Source organism: Epinephelus lanceolatus, chromosome 14, assembly GCF_041903045.1.
Source record: "Epinephelus lanceolatus isolate andai-2023 chromosome 14, ASM4190304v1, whole genome shotgun sequence".
Taxonomy (NCBI): domain Eukaryota; kingdom Metazoa; phylum Chordata; class Actinopteri; order Perciformes; family Serranidae; genus Epinephelus; species Epinephelus lanceolatus.
Genome location: NC_135747.1, coordinates 37,675,365 through 37,699,584, shown reverse-complemented (window position 1 = coordinate 37,699,584; position 24,220 = coordinate 37,675,365). Strand labels below are relative to the sequence as shown.

General features: G+C 39.9%; 1 protein-coding gene across 1 annotated transcript in view; it reads right to left on the bottom strand.

The window, feature by feature from the left end:
- Nucleotides 1-5,326: 5,326 nt before the first annotated feature.
- gtdc1 (glycosyltransferase-like domain containing 1) overlaps nt 5,327-24,220 on the bottom strand; it is a 52,257-nt gene continuing 33,363 nt past the window's right edge. The window contains exons 5-11 of the mRNA XM_033614028.2: nt 20,737-20,835; nt 20,417-20,533; nt 15,669-15,778; nt 12,822-12,966; nt 9,305-9,375; nt 9,124-9,215; nt 5,327-7,882 (exon numbers count right to left, since the gene is read on the bottom strand). Coding sequence (XP_033469919.1) covers nt 7,808-7,882; nt 9,124-9,215; nt 9,305-9,375; nt 12,822-12,966; nt 15,669-15,778; nt 20,417-20,533; nt 20,737-20,835 — 709 coding nt within the window. The 3' untranslated portion in view covers nt 5,327-7,807. The remainder of the gene's footprint in view (nt 7,883-9,123; nt 9,216-9,304; nt 9,376-12,821; nt 12,967-15,668; nt 15,779-20,416; nt 20,534-20,736; nt 20,836-24,220) is intronic.

The window sequence follows — 24,220 nt, the reverse complement described above, 5'->3', positions numbered from 1 at the left end:
TAAATGAAGTCATTTTGATTGTCATTATTTTAAGCTCAGATTTGATTTTGTTTTCTAATAACCAAGGACCATCGGAAATTTAAAAGCCAACAATAATTTCTGTATTTATAGTTTCTGGCTGTGATACGTGGTGTCATTTTGGCAATTTTTATAGAAAACACACCTTCTATAAAGTGAAAACATGACCTCCAAACAAGTTTAGAAGGCTTGTTTTCTCTACAAAGTGCCAAAATTTACAGTCAAAAATTATTGCCCAACTTTGGAAAATCATCAAACTAGGAAAGCAAATCAGCAATATTTAGAAGTTTTCGTTAAAAATTGGTGGTAAAATAAATACAAAATACAACCATTTAAATTTGAATGCTCCTCCCCTGAGCTAAAAAAAAAAAACTTAAGTCCCTCCCAATATAAAAGTTTAGCCAATCAGCATCCTCTAGGAAGATGACAGAGGACGAGAAGTTTGTTCATCGATTCACACGTACGACACAAGTTATTCGCATGCATGAGGCCAGTCAACACAAAATATTCTATATTCGAATGCAACACGAAAATTTGAGTTACGTTCAGACTCAGAGAGTTAATTAACGTACCAAGTCCTAGAGTTATGCACAGATTCACAGAGTTACATACGGACTAAGAGAGTTACCTTATGTACAGAGTCATATACTGAATCATGGGGTTAAATTATGTACTGAGTCAAGCAGTTGTGTACAGAGTAAAAAAGTTAATTTACGCACCTATGCACAGAGTTAACTATGGAGTCACGTAGTTCGTACAGAGTCATGGAGTAACGTACAGACTCAGAGAGTAAATGAACATACCGAGTCATGAGTAACGTTAGTTACAGAGTTATGTACGGAATCAGAGTTACACAAACTCGTGGAGTTAATTTATATACTAAGTCACAAAGTTCATACGGCATCATGGAGTTATTAACAGAGTCACAGAGTTAGTTTACATACTAGTCCTAGTGTTACGCACAGATTCATGGAGTCATTAAGTTAATTTATGTACCTAGTCACAGAGTTAAGTAAGTTAGTTGTACAGACTCAGAGTTAATTAACGTACGGAGTCAAAGAGTTATGCACAGAGTCAAGGAATTACGGACGGACTCAGAGAATTAACTTCCGTACCAAGTCACAGGATTATGCATAGAGTCATGGAGTTAATTTACATAAAGAGTCACAGAGTTAAATGTGGAGTCACAGAGATATGTACAGACTCATGTACTGAGTCACAGTTGTGTACAGATACAGATTAACATAGTTATACAGTAATCACACGTGTGACTAACATCATGTGTTGTCCAGCCGATGAACCGTGGAGCTGACATGATCAGTATTTATATGAACACTGACATACGGGACACTTTTACTGCAGGAACGCCTCTTTGGGAATTAATTTGACTAATAAGGAAAGGATCCAAAACAAAGCCCAGGATATGTATAAATGCTAATTCCTGGCGGAATCTGACCATAGTTTCAGAACACATACTTATTATCAGGAACATAATGTTTAAGAGTCAGAAAGCTGCTCAGTCAGCGTTGCGTCTCAGTGAAACAACATCAGGTTCAAATCATCCAGAAACACTTTCAAATTCTTTTTATATCCGTTTAAAGGCTGACGACGACGCTGAGTCTTTTCTTCTCCCCGTCTCTCGTGCCGAGATAAGAGACTCTGTAATTATGGGGAAACCATTTTTCTGTATTTTATTATTCCCTAAATCAGATGTCTCAGGGTTTGGCAACAGGACTGGGAACGATGGGAAAGTGACAGACTTAAACAGGCTTTTGTGGTTCGAGTGTTTCACTAAATCTCACCAGAGAAGAAGAAGAAGAGGAGGAGGAGGGTGGTGGGGGGAGGGGGATCAGCTCTCTGCACCTCAGTTTATTTTTTGCTGAGAAAAGTTTCCGTTTGTGTTTAAAAAAAAACTCTGATAAATGGCCGACATATCTATTACATAACGAATCATAATGTATTTATAAAGAAATTATAATGAAGGTTTATCATATCATATCTAATATATAATGACAATAAAGCTTTCTGTTCTGTTCTATCTAAGGAGATCCAAAACCTACTGATGTTGACATGAAATCGTTTTCATATACGGTACAAATCTGACCACGTAACAGCATGTAAAGATGCTAATATTTGTATCTTGTATCTCATGTATAATGCAGTACTAATGCTCATGCTTTTAAACACTGCGTAAGACTTCTAAATGTAGAAAGGTAAAGAAAATATTTATCTCCATAACTTATCTGAACTATGAACATTATATAGTTTTTGAGATATGATCATTTCTATGAGCAGAGTGAAGCGGCGTGATGACAGATTTATCATTCATTCCTCTGCGTGTTTTTGCACCACACATAATGTAGTGCAGTGACATCATCACGAGTGAACGACATGATGACAGGGAAGACAGAAGCCTGACCGCTCTGCTGCAAAAAGATTTAATGTTCTAGTTATCACGGTTTTTATTTTAGATCAATATATACAGGACGACCTCCCACAGCTGTCTGCAGAATGTTGGTGTTTAAAGGGTTAATATTATATTTTAGCCTATTATAAATGCTGATCCTCACAGTGAGCGAGCTGTTGTTAATTTAAAACTATAAAGTTACTACATGAACACACAGTGTGTATGTGAACAGTCGTGTTAACATGTTGACATCTGATGTGTAACATGTTCCACAGTGACGGTCTGACTGTAGTATTTTGGTGCAGTACAGTCTGAGTCTCCTGCAGAACTCCTCAGTGTTTTCTGGCCCGCTTCATGGAGCCAAACCTCCAAGCAGCTATTTCATATAATAACTGCAGACCGCTGAGTTTGTGTGTTGGAGTGAGGAGGAGAGTCATGGTGATGGACGTCTGCCTGCTGCCTCACTTAGAGGAGAAAATCAAATGAAAAAGACGTGGAGGCAGAGTCAAGGCGTGCCACGTTCTAACCAGAGGGCCCATTAAAAACATGGCAGCATATTGATAGCATATGACTGAGTCACACGAGGACAGCCCTGTCTCTTTCCTCTCTCTGCTCTCGTCCCCTCACCAACACACCGGCGACTGAGCGAGCAGCAGCTAACATATGGCAGCGGTAAAAAGCTAATGTGGAGCTGGCAGCTCGCTCGGCTAATTACGGCACCTTTAATGCTGTAATGTCTCCGGGGAGGGGCGTCTTCTTCTGAAGCTGCATGGAAAACTGAGGCTGGCCTTCATTTAAAAATGGATCTTTCAAGTGCTGAATTTTTAAGTAAATCCCAGGACAGCGGCTGACAGTCGTGCAGTCGCTTTGATGCTGATGGTTAAGGTTTCCTTTCATTTCTGCTGCTCACTGTACAAAACTGCCTAAATTACATTTCCACATCAAAAACACACATTTATTTAAACACGTTTAAACACAGCCATGTTTCCTCATCCAGGGGAGTGTACAGAGAGATTTATCAAAGGCTGGGGGCAGGTGTGACAAAGCAGCCCACTGTGGGGGGGCCGCCGGAGGGGATGACTTTATTATTATTCTCTGTCGTAGACTGCTAGTTTGTAAAGGCATTCAACTGTGCAGAGGTAATCTAATATTAGCTGAGCTACCAGCAATATGACATCAGTTACCACAGCACAATGCTAACATTAACAGGGCTAAGATACCAGCAATCTGACATCAATTACCACAACACAATGCTAACATTAGCAGGGCTAAGATACCAGCACTCACACATTATATCAACAGGCCCCAAAGCTAGCATTAGCAGTGCTAAGCTACCAGTTTATACACAACAAAACAGCACAAAGGTAGCATTAGCAGGGCCTAGCTAACAGCACTCAAACGTTACAACCGGGGACAAAGCTAGCATTAGCAATGCTATGCTACCAGTTCAAATACAACAACAGGGCACAGAGCTAGCATTAGCAGTGCTTAACTGCCAGCTCACACAACATAAGGACACAAAGATAGCATTAGCAATGGCATGCTACCAAGTCAAACACAACAGGCTACAAAGCTTGCATAAGCAGGGTCTAGCTACCAGCACTCAAACATTACGCCAAGGCACAATGCTAGCATTAGCAGTGCTAATGCTAGCATTGTGCCTTGGCACAATGCACAATGCTAGCATTAGCAGTGCTAAGCTACAAGTAAATACACGACAACAGGGCACAAAGCTAGTATTTACAGTGCTAAGCTAGCTGTTCATACATGAAAACAGGGCATAAAGCTCGCATTAGCAGGGCTAAATTACCAATACAAATACAACAACAGGGCACAAAGCTAGCATAGCAGGGCCTAGCAACCAGCACTCAAACATTACGACAAGGCAAAAAAGCTGGCACTGACAGTGCTAAGCTACCAGTTCATACACAACAACAGGGCACAAAGCTTCAAAAACAAAATTAGTATAATTTAAACTGCACCTTTAATGTAATACTTTGTTTTCTTATCCTGGGTTTTGTCAAACGGTGGTAATAATCAAACTTACCTGAGTAAAGTAAATGCTACATTAGCGACTAAACAATCAGCATTCAGGATCTAAAGCTAGGCCAACAGGGTAAGCTAGCTAACATTAACATAAGCAGGGAAAGCTACTTACGATCCAACAACTTCACAGTGAGTAGTGGACCAGGAAAAGCTAACAAGAGACAAAGCTAATGTAGCATTAGCAGGGTTATCAAACATCAGCTAGCAGAGCAGCATTATTGAGACTTAAGAGCAGAACTGTCCCCTGGGAAGACCCTCACTAAGCTAATTAGCAGTGTTAAGATATGAGCTATATTCAACATCAGAAAACACAGGAGCATCACAGAGAACTGCTTTGATTCTGATGTTAACAAACGTAATCTGGTGAAAAACACTTTGTGTTTGACTGTTAAACAGTCGTGATGCTAATGAAGCTGCTGTAGTGTAATGAAGAGACAAGTTGATGGGACATCAGGTCCATCAGATGTCAGTGGGAAATATTAATATTAATAATCACACATCCTTACCTCTGTGTGTTTGATGCTGGAGGTGTCTGAGGGCCAATCAGAGCGCTGCAGAGCTGACAGGAAGAAACCAGCTTCGCTCCTCAAGCGTGAAATTAATGTCGCTGTTCTTTGTTGATAATCCAGCAGTTTTCAGAAAAGCCTCAAACCAAACTGCTGCTCTGCTTTTATACATTTCTCTTCTCTCAGACGCTGCTGGAACACAACTTTCATTTCTTTACAAACTCACATTGAACCACATCATTTCATGGCTACACATATTCTAGACGTGCTCTTCATTGTTTCACACACATTTCTCTTATTTCTCTTAAATAATTATTTCCTAAATGTTTTCTTCTCTCTTTAAAATAAAATTATTTATTTGCACAGTTTGTAAAGAAAAAACACTTTGGTTCAAATGTTTTTGTTTGAAAATGAATAAAATCAATAAAACCTTATCAAAATACTGATTGATTAATTTTCTGTATTAATTATTGTCATGACCATTTTTAAAAACAGCATCACACGGTGTCACATGACCAGGTGAAGGTGATGATGTCGTCCTTAGGTGAAATGTTTCACCTGCAGCAGACTGTGTCTGTGTGTCTGTTAATAAACAAACAGCTGCTCTGAACACACACATGGTCCTCACAAACATGTAACTGGGTCAACTGACAAAGCACTACAGCAACAATAACCAGCCAAAATACATTAGAGGCTTTTGTTCACTAACAGAACTCTTGTTCTCCTTTGGTTAAAAATGTTTCTCAGAGCAGATCTATAGTAGCAATCATGAACCATGTCAAGGTTATCAATAAACACACATTTTTTCCCTCTCCCTACTCAATGGTTTAAAACATTCTTTGGGTGTTTGTTTGAATTTAACCTGCAAATAAACTAAACTGACAGATACTCTAGGTTTAGTTAGTTTAAAAGTCCAGTTAGCTTAAAGAAAGCTTGAAAGTCCAGTTAGCTCAGTTAGCTCAGTTAGCTTCACAGTCCAGTTAGCTCAGAGTTAGCCTTAAAGTCTAGTTACCTCAGAGTCAGCTTCAAAGTCCTGTTAGTTCAGAGTTAGCATCTAGGTCCAGTTATCTCAGAGTTAACTTAATAGTCCAGTTAGCTCCTATTAGCTTCAAAATCCACTTAGCCTTGGGAAAGCTTCAAAGTTCAGTTAGCTCAGGATTAGCTTCAAAGACCTAGTTAGTTTCAATATCCCGTTAGCTCATAGTTAGCTTTAAAGTTCCGTAAACTCAGAGTTAGCTTCAAAGTCCCTAGTGTTAGCTTCAAATTCCAGTTAGCTCAGCGTATGCATCTAGGTCCAGTCAGCTCAAAGTAAGCTTTGAAGTTCAGTTAAATCAAGAGTTAGCTTCAAAGTTCTTAGTGTTAGCTTCAAAGTCCACTTAGCTTAGGGTTAGCATCAAAGTTCAGATTGCTCAGAATTAGCTTCAAAGTTTAGTTAGCTCAGAGTTAGCTTCAAAGTCCTTAGAGTTAGCTTCACAGTCCAGTTAGCTTCACAGTGTGTACAATGAAGCTGTAGTACAGTCTGTAACCACCACACAGGTCGATAGTGACATCAGCGTGGAACTGAGGTCACGACCTAATGACATCGTAAACCTCCAGAACAACTTGAGACTAATAAAGTTTTTACTGCCGAATTCATAAAGCACAGAAGCATTAAAGCTTTTCATTGGCCTGTTAATACACACGTTCACTGTGTGTGTGTGTGTTAACATGTTGACTCTACACATCTCACAATGCTACCCTTTAGTGGCAGAATTGTGGGGGTCTGAGTGTGCTCAGGGAGGACTGTTGTGTTGAGAGGACGGTCTGAGGAGGTTCTGGTTGAGGCGTCTGAGCGTGCTCAGTGGCGTTGCTGCTGTCGCTGTGGATCAAAGTGTGATTAGAGCGTTCTCTCCTCTGACCTGAGGTCAGTTATAAACACACAGTGGTTGGTTGGTCTGTAGCTGCAGGAGCTGGATCACTGACCTGAGGCCTGGAGCTGTGAGCTGCTCACACATCTTAACTTCAAACGCAAAGACAGAAAACTGAGCCAGGATCAGTTCTTAGTGATGAGACGAGCTGCTGCAGCTTCTGAGGACTGAACATCATTTATTACCTGTTTAATATTTAAATTATTGGTTTATACTTTTTCATTTTTGAACGGACACCTTATTGAACAGGCAGCAGTGAGCTGATCAGAAACATGTCTGATAAAATCTTATTTATGTTCCAGTTGCAGTTTGTTTCTCTGTGGAGTGTTTAAGTGTGTCTCGGAGTGAACCTGGCTGCAGCTCAGGTGGGGCTACAGACACAAACCACAGCCTGGCTGCCGCTCAGTCTCTGTGGTCAACAACACCACCACAACAGCACAAAGGGTAAAAATGGATCCAGCCGGATATATGAGGTGGCACCGCCTGTGGAAACATGAAAGCTTTTACACGTTAACCCCCCCTCCTCCACCCAAACCACAGACATAAAAGAGAGCGAGAGGACGGGGACGTTTACAGGTCCAGACTCGGCGTCTCCGGCCCGCCGTGCTGCCTTTGATTCTGGGCTCAGAGGTGCCTGAGACGCTCTGGCTGGAAGTCACCGCCGCTTTCTGCGGGACATGGCGCAGAGTCAGGCATGACGACAACCTCCAAACCATCCAGAGCTAATGAAGGCACAGTGCCCGGGTCCGCGGTGTGTTCAGGGACTCCAGAGCTAATGAAGGCACAGTGCCCGGGTCCGCGGTGTGTTCAGGGACTCCAGAGCTAATGAAGGCAGAGTGCCCGGGTCTGAGCTGCCATAGTGCGTTCGGGGACATCAAAGCTAATGAGGGCAGATTACCCTGGTCCGAGCTGCCACGGTGCATTCAGGGACACTCAGCTGCCAGTAGAGTCTCATAACGCTCCTTCAGAGATGTCCAGGAGAAGGCGGAGGTGTCAACCTGAAGAACAGAAGAAGATCACATTTATTAAATCTAACAAGCTTAAAGGGACAGTTCAAAATGTTGGAGAACCAACTACACAGAATATTAGCTCCAGCTAGCTTCTAGTGCCAACTGGAGTGCTAACTGAACCCAGAAGCTACGCTAACAAGACCCAGAGACTAACTCTTAGCAAAGTGGATCTATAAGCTAAGGCTAAGCTAACTGGACGTAGAAGTGAAGTCTTAGCTAACTGGACCAATAAGCTAACAGGACCTAGGAGTTAACTCTTAGCTAACTGGACCTATCTAACTGTACCTAGAGACTAACTCTTAGCTAACTGGACCTAGAGACTAACTCTTAGCTAACTGGACCTAGAGACTAACTCCTAGCTAACTGGACCTAGAGGCTAACTCTAAGCTCACTGAACCTCTAAGCTAAGTCTAAGCTAATTGGACGTAGAAGCTAATTTTAGCCACCTGGATCTAGAAGCTATTACCAAATTCCATTTACCTCCAAAGTCGATGGTTGGAGCTGAGAATGACGTCACACCTGAGTTGACGTGTTCCGGTACAATTAGCCGGAAAAACCAAGATGTTGTAGGCAATACCTGTTCTAGCCAGATTAGCCATTGTTAGGGATACCAGTTGATAAGAACACACTATGCTGTATTTGGCACATAAAACACTCTAGCAACACGTCCACAGGTAGAAGTTGGACAGGTCTGTGTAAGACTTTTTAAAGAGACAGAAATGAAACAGAAGTGCTGATATACTTTATGACTGCGGCTTTCACAACTATTAATACACAAGCCAGCCATATTGGATTCTGAGGTTGGATGTGGTGAGATCCCAAATACAAGTTGGAAATCCAACTTTAGGGGGCATGCAATTTAAATTTTAGACTGGGAACTCGAAAATTGCAACTTTCCAGTGCAAATGGAACGCAGTATAACTCGCTAATGCTAACTGGATCTAGAGGCTAATTTCAGTTAACTAGACCTAGAAGCAAACTCTATGCTATCTGGATCTGAAAACTAACTCTTGTTTAATTGGACCCAGAAGATAACTCTAAGCTAACTGAAACTAGAAGCTAACTCTAGGCTAACTGGATTTGAAACTCTTTGGTTAAAAGACACTATCCCGATGCATCATGGGAAGCATAGTATGCAGTGTTTTAGGACTAACAGTCAGGATATCTCCCTCTTTGTTGCTCGGATTTGGATCATTCTGATTTTAAAGTCTTCATTTTCAGTTGGTTACCTTGACAATGTGTCTGCGGACGACGTCGGGCCTCCTGCAAAGTCCCTGCAGCCGTTTACAGAGCTGCTCAGGTGTGGAGTACAGGTACTCTGCTGTATTGGAGACCAGAGAAGAAGAAAGTGAAACTGCATGTCCCACTATTATTGAACCAGACTTCACTTTAAAATCAGGTTTTAATTACCTGGAAATATTTCGGGATACACGAGAGCCTTCGGACACAGAGGATAACAGCCACAATGAACCGCCTCTAACCTGTAAAACATTATAAAATTTAAGTTTTAACATGTAAAAATGTTTTCAATTCAGTATCTGAGGAGGTCATTAACAACAGCAAATAAAGAAACAGTTCACCTCATCTCTTCCTCTCTGACAGTCAGATGTTCAGACTGATACCACTCTCATGTCTGTACATTAAATATGAAGCTGCAGCCAGCAGCCAGTTAGCTTAGCTTAGTTATATCTGTAATATCTGGTATGTTTGATCTGTCCAAAACTGAAGAATAAAAACAAAACTTTTTTTACGAGCAAGTTCACCATTTGTGGTTTGTACAGATACAACATGTGAGAACATATGCTGTTAATGTGACTCACTGAATAAGTCTTGAAACACTGAGCTGCAGTGACCCCTGATATTTAAATATTCTGTGTTGATCAATAACTTATCAGTGTTGGGTCTCCTCGTCCTATTCAAACAGATGTGACTGCAGCTGTACTGTGATTAACATACAGAGCTGTGATATGTCAGGCTCCTGAATGTGTCTGATCTGGATTATTCAGGTCACTGTAGTGCTGTGATCTGAATTAGACAGAATGATGTGAATGACTTCATCGTCACCGAGGGGCACTGATCATCATCATTAATCACATTAAAGTGATTTCAGCAATAATGAGGATGAAACTCTGCCGACACCTCAGCAACACTCACTGATTCTACTGTTTCTACTCTGACAGAGGACATGATGACAGGCTCAATGTGAGCTGGAGCTTTTATTTTGTAAATTTGAGCTGGAGCTTTTATAAGCTGTGGTGTTAATATAGAAACACTGAAATATAATAGTACATGATGATGCAGTGTAATGATAATAAAATAATATTATAGCAGCCATTTTGTGTTCTCCGCTCTGACAGAGCACCGTGTTAATATTGAACATGTTAAAGTAAACCTTCAGAAACACACTGTTTGTATGAACAGCACAGAGCAGCAGAGCGCTGTGGGGGTGGGGGGGTCCCTCCTGGTTTTGGATCAAACACCCCCCTTACATCCTCAGGGACAACACTTCCTCTCTTCTCTGCTATAATTAGCTCATGACTTCATTATCACAGTGTGTCGTCGCATCACATAAATAATACTCTGATTATTCATTTGTATCCAACACACGTCACCGTTAGCTTCACTGTGGATGCTAATACTGCTAACTCTGCTAACACTGCTAACTGTAGTCCAACACAACACGTCACTGCTGTTAGCTTCATTGTGGACGTTAACTCTGCTAACTGTAGTCCAACACAACACGTCAACACGTGTCACTGCTGTTAGCTTCACTGTGGACGCTAACTCTGCTAACTGTAGTCCAACACAACACCTGTCAACACACGTCACTGCTGTTAGCTTCACTGTGGACGCTAACTCTGCTAACTGTAGTCCAACACAACACTTGTCAACACACGTCACTGCTGTTAGCTTCACTGTGGACGCTAACTCTGCTAACTGTAGTCCAACACAACACCTGTCAACACACGTCACTGCTGTTAGCTTCACTGTGGACGCTAACTCTGCTAACTGTAGTCCAACACAACACCTGTCAACACACGTCACTGCTGTTAGCTTCAATGTGGACTCTAACTCTGCTAACTGTAGTCCAACACAACACCTGTCAACACACGTCACTGCTGTTAGCCTCACTGTGGACGCTAACTCTGCTAACTGTAGTCCAACACAACACCTGTCAACACACGTCACTGCTGTTAGCTTCAATGTGGACTCTAACTCTGCTAACTGTAGTCCAACACAACACCTGTCAACACACGTCACTGCTGTTAGCTTCACTGTGGACGCTAACTCTGCTAACTGTAGTCCAACACAACACTTGTCAACACACGTCACTGCTGTTAGCTTCACTGTGGACGCTAACTCTGCTAACTGTAGTCCAACACAACACCTGTCAACACACGTCACTGCTGTTAGCTTCACTGTGGACGCTAACTCTGCTAACTGTAGTCCAACACAACACCTGTCAACACACGTCACTGCTGTTAGCTTCAATGTGGACTCTAACTCTGCTAACTGTAGTCCAACACAACACCTGTCAACACACGTCACTGCTGTTAGCCTCACTGTGGACGCTAACTCTGCTAACTGTAGTCCAACACAACACCTGTCAACACACGTCACTGCTGTTAGCTTCAATGTGGACTCTAACTCTGCTAACTGTAGTCCAACGCAACACCTGTCAACACACGTCACTGCTGTTAGCTTCACTGTGGACGCTAACTCTGCTAACTGTAGAACACATGTCCAACACATGTCAACACGTCACTGCTGTTAGCTTCACTGTGGATGCTAACTCTGATAACTAGGCCCTGACTCACACCCTGCAGGATGTCAACACGATGCTGCTCCTACTCTCATGGACCACAGCACCACCTGCAGCTTCCTGACCTTAAAACTTTTATTCTCTAATTAACTGCAGTCATTGTTTAATTAATGACCTTAGTCCATCGCTTCTTCTGTCATCCTCTGCTAGCAAAGCATGCTAACATGTGACTTCAAACGGCTCCTGTGTATTCTAACATGCTAGTGGCACAATGCTACCCTGCTAACATCCAGATCATTTGAACCACTTCAACATCTGGCAGTACTTAAACTTTTCGAACAATGTTTCAAGAGAAAATATTCAAATTGACGCCTTTCATAATTTAATTTATGGAGTTCTTTTGCAATGTATTATAGGTATTTCATTTATTCTTTTTTATGTTTTCATTTTAAGTATCTAAGAATTTTATTACATCTATTTGTTATTTTATTTCTGTGTTATTTTTCAATTCAATGTATTTATATTTATTAAATAATTTTATTTCTGGGTTCTTTTCTCATTTATTTTTATTTATTTCTATTAGTTAAATGTAATTAATTATTAAATCATGTCATTTTTTGTTTTTGTCTGACTGAATGTATTTATATGCATGACAGTGTTTTCTTGGAGTGAAGCCTCAGATATAAATAAATAAATAAATATGTGAACATGAATCAGGTGAAGATCAGACGATCAGACTGCAGCCTGACCGCCTCACACAGCCGTTTGATTGGCTGCTGTTGTTGAGCCTGAAGCTACCAGCAGAGTTCAGGTGACTGAAGTTTGACTGAAGTCTGGTTCACAGGCTGAGTCCACCTGCAGGTCTCTGCCAGGTCTCCTTCAGAGGAGGACACCTTCGTCTGATCATTAAAGGCACCACATGATGTAAAGATAAAGAGTCTGAGGCTTCGCTAGGTGACACACTCAGGTGACACGCTTCGAGTTTAAGACATGTTGCTTAGTTGAGTTTTGTAAACCTCCTGTGGTTGAGCTCAGAGACCAACTTTAACAGGAATTATTTTATTATCCTTATTATTATCGTTATTATTTTCAGATAAAATGACAAATCATTACTTATTATTGACAATAACAATCATGAGATAAATGGCGGTGAATTAAACTCACATGGCGACTCCAAAGAACTCGTGTTTGGCTGTGGAGATGACCACGTCAGCCTCACTCAGCACTCGCAGGTAATCCTCTTTGGAGGACAGGAAACCCCAGTTCAGTATGTGACCGTCCAGCAGACGCCTGGCCTCCAAGAAGATCTCTGCAGGAAGACAGCAGCCGAAGAAGAAGAGACGTACAGGTGAGTCGGTCACCAGGTAACGTCAGCTCACTGAGATTGATGACATCACATTCACAGTTTTAACATTAACGACAAGATGTTCATGTTATAAAAGGATTCTGTTTCAATAATTAACTTTAATGACTCAGTTAGCGTTAGGGCTGCCCCCTAATGGTCGACCAAACGTTAGTCGACCAGAAAGGTCATTAGTCGGCAAGATTTCATTGGTCGCTTAGTCACAGAAAAAACAACAAACACGAAACTCTATTAGGAACTGCACCTTGTCAAAATAAATCAAACTATATATGACTGGACCATGTGGGAATTTATTTTGAAAGGACAGACACAGGAAGTGTCCACGCTCAGCAGTCAGACAGGAGTCAGGTTAATTTCCAGGGCTGGTACCTGCGGTTATTCCACAGGCTAGTTAATAACATGTCGGGCAGGAAATCCAAAGTGTGGGATCATTTTGAGAAGGTGAAGGACGAACCCAAGGTGATATGTAAACTCATCTTCATTGGTCGACTACAAACATGACGTATCATCTGAAACATGGAAGTAGCTACATGCCCATTAGCCCACAGCGTCATTAACAGGCGGCTCGCTCAGTGTGTGACGTGCACTTGGAGATAAAATATAGGCCTATATTAATGAAGGTTCATTAGTACGGTTTTGTATTTCTCTGTAATGTAGCACAGTGTTAACAATGTTACTGATACTATTCTTTCTCACACCTTCAACTCAAACCACCAAAATATATCATTTAATAACTAAATTAATATCATTAACATGCAGGAGACTAGTCGACTAATGGCTCTAAATGATGACTGTTGGTCGACTAGGAATATTCTTAGTCTGGAGCAGCCCTAGTGAGCATCATCACATGTTTGTACAGAAATAAAACTACCACCAACATAAACTAAAGATTTTTCTTTTAGCCTCTAAAACTGTTTATCATTATCATCCTTATTTGTTTTTGTGTGCAGGCTGCAAGTAAATAAGTTGTACTTCATTTCTAATATTAAATAAAATAAGAGGCATAATATCAGATGACAATGACGCCATAAAGGAAAGAAAATATTAATTAGACAAAGGAGATTAAATGTAAATGGAATTATATATTATTATTAATATGATGATATATGTAATGAGGGTTTTCTTTCTAATAAACTCATAAACTCAGAGGTTTAATAAATAATAAAAAAAGTGTTTTGTGTGGACCGACCAGGAATAAATAGAGAGAATGAGACCGAGAGACGTTTTTAAAAAAAAGCCAGACGTTTATGAATGTGGACGTTTATGACTGGAGCAGAAAGAAAAACAGGTGAGGGGTGAAAATAATCAATACTCTGACCCTATTAACAAAATCAAAGTCGATTAAAATTGTCCTAATGTGATTGCCTTCCCAGCACTCATAAAGCTAATCAGAGAATATGAAGCTGAATTTACGGTCAGTGTGTTTATGCTGCAGTAAAACTTTACGTCTCAATATCTCAGAGTGTGTTTGATCAGAGTGTGTTCATTACGTTAAAACACACACACGCACACACACTCGTACACACAGAGTCATTATAGCATCATCAGCTGATGATACACGGTGTGTTTTATCAATTAAAAAGTGTCCTGACAACCTCTGACCTCTGCAGAATCTAATAACACAGAAACTGAGACTGCAGTAAAACATCAAGTCTCTAAAGGTTAAAGAAAAGTCAGAGCAGCTCCAAACTTCATCAGATTAATGTGATGAAGAACCTCAGAACCAAACAGTCTGCGGCTTCGGCGACCATTAACTTACTGCTGTTACCAGTACGACTGGGTATCTACCTGTACTGCACACCTGTATATGGTATTATGTTTATTCTCATAACGTCTGCAAGAACGAAGCTTTAGGTAAGAACATATTTTAGGTAAAAACAAATTTTAGGCAAGGACAATTTTTTTAGGTAAGATCAAACTTTTGGTAAGAAATAAAATTTTAGTCAAAACTTTTTTTTTTTTTTGCTTCAAACAAATTTTAGGCAAGAACATATTTTGGATAAGAACAAATTGAAGGTAAGAACATATATAACATTATAACATATTTTAGGTAAAATAAATTTTAGGCAAGAACATATTTTAGGTAACAATTTTTTTGATAATTTTTTTGGTAAGAGCAAATTTTAGGCAAGAATAAATTTTGGGCAATACTTTCGGTACAAACAAATGTTACTGAATAACACAATATACATAAGGACACATTTTAGGTAAGAGTCAAGTTTTCAGTAAGAGCAATTTTTAGGTACAGACAAATGTTACGTGACAACAAAATTTACATAAGGACAAACTGTAGGAAAAAACACAATTTAAAATACATACAAACAAAATGTATGAAACAAACTTGAATCTAACAGATGTTAATTTAGTTATTGCTGCTTTAGAACTTCTTTGATTGTGTAAACATGGTGCCAGTACCAGGTTGGACCCTTGAGCCTTCAGAGCTGCCTTTTGTTCTATGTGTCAAGACTCAGTGAGCTGCTGCAAACATTCATCAATGACTTCGCTCTACAATAACTGATTCTTTGGGGTATCTAAGACCAATAAATCCATTTATGTAGCGGTGTGGCAGTGTAAATATATATATATTTGTTTTTACTTTGACATGGGCATGTTTAATTTGTGTGTTATAAATGTGTGTGTGTTTGTACCTGGCACATCAGTGAAAGTCTCTCCAAGCACCGACAGATGAAAGTCGACTTGTCTCTCCTTCAGTTTGATCAGAGTGGAGAAGAACAGGTCAGGGTCCTTATCATGTTCCCTGCAGACAGACAGACAGACAGAATGACATACAAACAGACAGGTAAAAACAAATTTGAATTCCAAACAATTTTGGGTGAAATTCGTAAAACTTTAATTAAACACTTGGTAAATTTTAGTAGAACAAATTTGGGTTAAACTAACTTTTAAGTATTTTTTATAAACCTTTAATAAAACACTAAGTGGAATTTTATAAAAACAAATTTGAATTTAACCGAATTTTGGGTGAATTTTGTAAAACTGGGATTAAATACTCTGTAAATTTTAGTAAGAACAAATTGATTTAAACCAAATTTTGGGTAATCTGAAACTTTTTTTTAACTTTTTTTTAAAACTGTAATTAATTACTTGGTAAATTTAGAAAGAACAAATTTGGTTTAAACCAAAATTGGGGTGAATTCTGTAAAACTTTAAATAAATACTTGGTAAATTTTAGTAAGAACAAATTTGGTAAAATGTGGGCTCTTTAAGTTCCAGGTGATGCTTAAGAGCTCCCAGTAACACATCTAATGCAACCTAATAAAATAAATAAATTTTAAATAATTGAAGTAATTTTGTTTTTGCTAACAAATTTGTCACATTTACATTTATACACCTGATTTAAGTCCTTTAACATTTCCATATTTTCCAGGTGATGTTAAACTGCCATCAGTGAAACTAAATTCTTCCTGCACATTTTTCACATTAAAGGTATTACAGCCTTGTTATTATTGGCAGGCTTTTAATGTGAAGAATCTACAGGAAGTGTTGAGTTGTGTTGACGTTAAACAAAAAGGTGGAATAACTGGACTGAATATGTGGATGAAACATGATTCATGTGTGACATGATGATGAATCAGGAGAACGAGTTACAGGTGACTATGTTTGTCTTTATTAGAAATCTAAGTTGGTGTTTTATTTTCTCCTCTTCTTCACGTTTTTCTTCAGATGTTCCCTGCCTGTTTGTTATCTTGTCTTTGTGTTTACGAGGCGCCTGGTTGGTGGTCTGATCCAACAATACAGCCCGTGCTGTCTCCACATTAGTGTTGTTATTACAGTACAACATATATAATGTCATAATGTGAGCAGAGACGGTGTGAAGGTCAAACAGTCGTTTGCAGCAGCAGCAGATCCTCCTCGGTGGATTTCCTGAGGTGAAGTATTACTGAGCAGATTATTTCTTCTCATTTGCAGCTCTCAGCTTCTCGCCTCCCTCCGGACTCAAAGATAATTCCCTCATTTCCACAAAACCTTTTTAACTCCTTCTGTGAGGAGCGACCCCTCTATTCCCTCTGATACAGGAGAGGACAAAGACTGGAAGATAACACCACAGCTCCCATCACCTCCCCTCTGCTCCTCTCCCTCCTCACCCCTCTGACAGGAGAAAAGAGTGATAATTAATGTGTCAGGATCTCATTCAGAAACAGAAAACACTCACGAATATGAGAAATACATTAAAAACAATAAAGACGATTAGTCGATTCATTGATTAGAAATTAATCTGAAACTATCCTGATAATCGACTATCCCATTAATTCAGAATTTTTTAACCTTCTTTGAAAACAGATCATTTTCAGTTTTTCTGTCTTTTATTTCTCTGTAAACTGAAACTCTTTGCTTTAGTGAAGATTAGAACTTAATAAAGGAGGATTCATCACAGAGTGTTGGATGGAGCTGTTCCTAATAAACTGAAAATTATTTTATCTTCACTTTGAATCCTGAAAATTTAAGTTTGTATCAAAATTTTTCGGCTGCAACTGACAATTTGTTTCACTGTTAATATGAAAATTATTTTCTTTACTGACTGACCTTGTAGTAAAATAATGTTAATAATGTTTGTTTCTCAGAGTCAGAGGAGATGTCTTCACATGTTCTGTTCTGATTTCAGGATATTTATTTTTTCTTTGTTGTAATAACAATAAATTGATTAATGTCACAGCTCATCCGGGGTAAAAAACATTTTGTATGTGTGTTTATTTTATTTTATTTGTTCATATTTTATTCTTAAAAACACCATCAAGCCTCCCACTCTGTGCTCCTTCACCATCATCACCATCATCACCTGATCTCAAAGGTGAATCCACATAAGGTGGGGTGAGGAGTGAAAGCAGCTGAAGTGTGGAGGACTGAGCATGCTCAGCAGAGAGCTCATTAATTAAAGAAAGAAACAGTGATGGTCTCATTTACAGATGAGTCATTAAATATTCTGCTTCATGTTAAACCCAAGACGAGCTTTTTAAAATTCAAATATTACTTACTGAGACTCACAATGTGACTCTGAAACCTACAAACTGGAGTCTCATTAACACACAGAGGGGCGCTTTACTGTGAAAATACTACACTTTACTGTGAAAATATCACACTCAACTGTGACAATACCACGCTTTACTGTGAAAATATCTGTACAATAAACACTTTACTGTGAAAATACCATGCTTTACTGTGAAAATATCTGTATCATGAACACTTTACTTTTAAAATACTGCATTTTACTGTGAAAATACCACGCTTTACTGTGAAAATATCTGTACAATAAACACTTTACTGTGAAAATACCACGCTTTACTGTGAAAATATCTGTATGATGAACACTTTACTGTTAAAATACTGCACTTTACTGTGAAAATACCACACTTTACTTTGAAAATATCTGTATGAACAATTGACTGTTAAAATACTACGCTTTACTGTGAAAATATCTGTTAGATGAATACTTGACTGTGAAAATACTAAGCTTTAATAAAATATCTGTATAATGAACAGTGTTGGGCTCGTTACTCAAAAAATTTAATCTATTACTTATTACTAATTACCCTTTTTAAAAGTAATATCGTTACTTTACTTATTATTCCCAGCCAAAAGTAACTAGTTACTTATGTAATATATTACTTTCCCAGGACGCCCCTGTGTGAATCTCGGTCATTTATTTTCCAGTGTTCCTATTTTCTATTTTCAGTTTCACAAAATGGCTAATCTGCATGAAATGAATGAAATCTGAAAACGGTTTATATATACACATATATACATTTTACTGCAGCAGTGTATTAAGTGGTTGTTATATTAAAAAACGCACCGGTATTCCACCCGATTTTGAAAGTGTAGCGTTGTTGACAAAGTCACGTTTCAGTTTGCTTTAATCATTACAGTGGAAACGTCGCCACACGGCCACTACATGGCAGCATAAGTCAAGTTATAGGCCAAAGCAGGTAAACTGACCACTGAAACTGACTGAGATTTATGCACATGTGCGCAGGTGAAAAATAAATAAACGGTGCTCTCTACGATGACAGACGGTATCACGCTTTTATTTTATCTCCGTGAATGTAGTTTATTATCGAATATGAACCACCTTGGTGCACGACACTGATTATTGCAGCTGCGTAGGATGTCACACTCAACAAGCGCCCAACCCCCTAGACGCCGTTGAAACAAGACCGGTGATCGCCCTATTTGCAAGATGGTTACCACCTGACTATCGTGTCCGGTGGACAGTGGTGCTCACTGCTCACAACAGTATTGGAATATCAGCTGTTCTCCATTGTAATGCAGTAGCGAACTTTCTGGGGGGTAAGTAACTGTAATATTATTACTAAAATTTGAATAACTCGCTACACCCCTTGTTACTGGGAAAAGCAATATTATTACTGTAACGCGTAATAATAACGCATGATGATGAACATTTTACTGCACTTTACTGTGAAAATACTGACATAACAAACATTATATTTATTTAGTACACACTGAATAAAATATACTTCGCTGTAAAGAGTCCATGCAGTATGTGATGAAATGTGATATTCAGGTACTAAAAAGATTAACGTCAGAGTTCCATGTAAAAATAACTGAAATAACAGAGTTGTGTTTGTTGTTGATGTTTTCTGGCTCAGAGCAACAGGACATCGGTCCTCTGATCCCCCGTCCCCCCTCCCACCCTGCAGGCTCCGGTGCTGCAGCATCTTCACCTGAAACAGCTGTTCACCTCCCCCCTCCTCCCCCCTCCAGCAGCAATAAGACGAGCTGTAATCTGAGGATCCAGGCCACACACAGATTAAAACACAAACCAGACGAGGAGCTTCAATCACAGATTAACAGAACATCCTCATTTCTGACAGAATAAAAGCAATAATCCATCTGTGTTTTTCTCAGTTCAGAGCAGATTACAGGACGGCTGCTTCAGTTACTGATACCACAGAAGAAGAACAACACAAACACACCGCTGGCATCCAGTAATCTCATTTTCAGAGCTGAGGTCAGATTTATCAAACTGACGGAGGTGACAGGAAGTGACATTTATACTGTTTCACTCTGAGATTAATGGTGCACGCTCACACATCCAGCTTTACTTTCATAATACCTTTTTTTTTATTATAAAATAACGTTCAGAATATAATTACTGTTTTAGTATACAAATGTAATTTAGTAAATAATGATGGTATTTTCTTGTAAACTACAAAATTATTTCATATCATGGTTTATAACTTTACAACTTTTATTTTTATATTGTGACTTTTTTTTACTGTAAATTAAAACTTTGATAATATCATGACCTGATAATTGACAATGTTCATATTTTCTGCTGAATTGTGACTTTATTTTCAGATTAATTTTTAAGGTAAATAAATGAGAGTATTTTAGAGTCTTCAGACTGACTGTAACTCACCACCTGTGAGGCCAGACGATGTGCAGAGGTTTCACCTGGTCTTCACTACCTGGTCTCTGATCTGTTCTGGGATCAGATCTGGACTCATGTGGATCCTCCTGCTGCTGCTCTTCACTCCTGTCAGGTGTCATTACAACATTAATTATTTTAACATGCTGCAGACAGTAATTTAACATCCCATAATAAGGAGAAAAAGATTAATAACAGATATTTTACTTTGTGAAAGTAAGTTTTATGACATTAATACTGAAATATACATAAAGTTTGTTGTATTTATAGTAGTATTAGTACACAGTATTTACAGTAAAGACTGTTGTCACCTTTGAGTCTGCTGCTGCTGGTCATTCTGCACTATGATGATGTCATCACCATGAGATGGCTCTGCTGGCCTACGGAGGAGTTTGTGTTTGGGCAGCAGCCTGAAAAACAAACAAACAAACAACAGAAACATTTTTAAAAAGTGAACACATGAAGACAACTGTCCAACAGGCTCCTGAACCCCTCACCTCCTGTCTATAATTCGTCCTGCTAAATGTCCCTTTAAGGACATTCTCTGAGTTAGCCGCTAACTGCTAACAGCTACTTTTTCTAGTACTTTTTCAGCTACTTTATCCCCTGCAGTGGATCGCACACATAACACGTCGTCAAAATGTCACTCCTTTACTGTCCATGATCCGTCCTGCCGACTGTCCCCTTATACAGACATCATTTCGGCAGTGTTACGACCTCCGCTGCCGGCTACAAGGTGAGACAACTCTGTCCCACACTCTGAGATCTTACCATTAATAAAGAACGGCGAGGCAGCGTAATGGCGTGACGTTTCTGCCTTGAACAGGCACAAAAAACACAAAACAAACATTGTCACACAGCAATACGTATCAGAGCTACATTATGTCAACAGCTTCAGATTAAAAAATGTGGTAACGTTCCATTACGTAAAGATCATCCGAGGAGAATTACTGCAACAACTAACGTTCATGACTCTTGCAGGTTTTCCAAGACCGTGAGAACGTTTTGATGTTTTTTTAATGTCATAGAGGAAAAGTAGTTCCAGTAGAGAGTTCAGAGTTATGCGGCTCTGAGCCCTGAGGCCTGGAGCTGACCTGCGATCAGCCGCCTCACACTGATGGCGGGGGATGGGGAGATGAACGGTGTCCCAGCAGGTCATTACAGCACATTAACATCCACATTAGAGTCAAACCAAACGCTGCCAGAGTCCACTGTGTGTCCACTGATGGTCACGTGACCTGAGGACAGTCAAACTGTCTTCCTGCTGTTGTTTTGTGAACACGAGATGATGTAACGCTCATATGGAGGGAAACTGTGACATCAGGACGGTGGGATTATTTTCAGACCACACAGGAAGAAGCATCTGTTGTAAATCTGTAAAAACCTGCTGGATTCATCTGCAGGTTCAGATGGGACACAAAGTCCCACAATCCCCTCATCATCATCTTCATGATCACACCCACTGTAACCTGCTGGTCATGATGGGCGGGGTTCAGCTGATCTGACCAATCAGCAGTTACCAAGATCATTAGGAGCAAACGTTTATTTGCTCTCAACCTGCTGCTCTCTGAGAACATTCCATTATTCTAATAAACTGACAACAGATGATCTACAGGGTACAACAATAAGAAATGTTTTATGAGTTTGTTACAGCACAGAAAAATGTGTCACTAACCACTTAGACACATGTAAATTATATAAAAAAATCACCAGGTATATAATATCAGGTTCTTAAAGCATTAAAAAATGAACAGTATCCACCTGATTCCTGAGGACACTACTGTGATAGTAGTAGCAGTGTGATAGCAGGAAGTGGTCACACTGACTGTCTGTGGATAGTGTCAGTGGCTGAACACCAATAGTAGTTCTTTTTAGGGATGCCCCTGACTGAGAATTTTCCTAGTCCACCAACAGTCATCATTTAGGGCCATTAGTCGACTAGAGAAAGACTAGTATCAGTAACATTGTTAACTGAGACTTCCTGTATCTACCTGATGATGATGATGTACAGTACAGGCCAAAAGTTTGGACACACCTTCTCATTCAATGCGTTTTCTTTATTTTCATGACTATTTACATTGTAGATTCTCACTGAAGGCATCAAAACTATGAATGAACACATGTGGAGTTATGTACTTAACAAAAAAAGGTGAAATAACTGAAAACATGTTTTATATTCTAGTTTCTTCAAAATAGCCACCCTTTGCTCTGATTACTGCTTTGCACACTCTTGGCATTCTCTCCATGAGCTTCAAGAGGTAGTCACCTGAAATGGTTTCCACTTCACAGGTGTGCCTTATCAGGGTTAATTAGTGGAATTTCTTGCTTTATCAATGGGGTTGGGACCATCAGTTGTGTTGTGCAGAAGTCAGGTTAATACACAGCCGACAGCCCTATTGGACAACTGTTAAAATTCATATTATGGCAAGAACCAATCAGCTAACTAAAGAAAAACGAGTGGCCATCATTACTTTAAGAAATGAAGGTCAGTCAGTCCGGAAAATTGCAAAAACTTTAAATGTGTCCCCAAGTGGAGTCGCAAAAACCATCAAGCGCTACAACCAAACTGGCACACATGAGGACCGACCCAGGAAAGGAAGACCAAGAGTCACCTCTGCTTCTGAGGATAAGTTCATCCGAGTCACCAGCCTCAGAAATCGCAAGTTAACAGCAGCTCAGATCAGAGACCAGATGAATGCCACACAGAGTTCTAGCAGCAGACCCATCTCTAGAACAACTGTGAAGAGGAGACTGTGCCAATCAGGCCTTCATGGTCAAATAGCTGCTAGGAAACCACTGCTAAGGAGAGGCAACAAGCAGAAGAGATTTGTTTGGGCCAAGAAACACAAGGAATGAACATTAGACCAGTGGAAATCTGTGCTTTGGTCTGATGAGTCCAAATTTGAGATCTTTGGTTCCAACCGCCGTGTCTTTGTGAGACGCAGAAAAGGTGAACGGATGGATTCCACATGCCTGGTTCCCACTGTGAAGCATGGAGGAGGAGGTGTGATGGTGTGGGGGTGTTTTGCTGGTGACACTGTTGGGGATTTATTCAAAAGGCACACTGAACCAGCATGGCTACCACAGCATCCTGCAGCGACATGCCATCCCATCCGGTTTGCGTTTAGTTGGACGATCATTTATTTTTCAACAGGACAATGACCCCAAACACACCTCCAGGCTGTGTAAGGGCTATTTGACCAAGAAGGAGAGTGATGGAGTGCTGCGGCAGATGACCTGGCCTCCACAGTCACCGGACCTGAACCCAATCGAGATGGTTTGGGGTGAGCTGGACCGCAGAGTGAAGGCAAAGGGGCCAACAAGTGCTAAACACCTCTGGGAACTCCTTCAAGACTGTTGGAAAACCATTTCAGGTGACTACCTCTTGAAGCTCATGGAGAGAATGCCAAGAGTGTGCAAAGCAGTAATCAGAGCAAAGGGTGGCTATTTTGAAGAAACTAGAATATAAAACATGTTTTCAGTTATTTCACCTTTTTTTGTTAAGTACATAACTCCACATGTGTTCATTCATAGTTTTGATGCCTTCAGTGAGAATCTACAATGTAAATAGTCATGAAAATAAAGAAAACGCATTGAATGAGAAGGTGTGTCCAAACTTTTGGCCTGTACTGTAAAGTCATGAGACAATAAGTTCCCCTAATCACAGGTTTTATCTGAAGGGATGGAAACAGCTGGCGACCACCTTCCTCCTGTCTGACTCCACCTTCACTGCACCACTGTACTGTACTGGAGGTGGAGCTCAACGTACTGTATGTGGAGGGTGGAGGGGCGGTG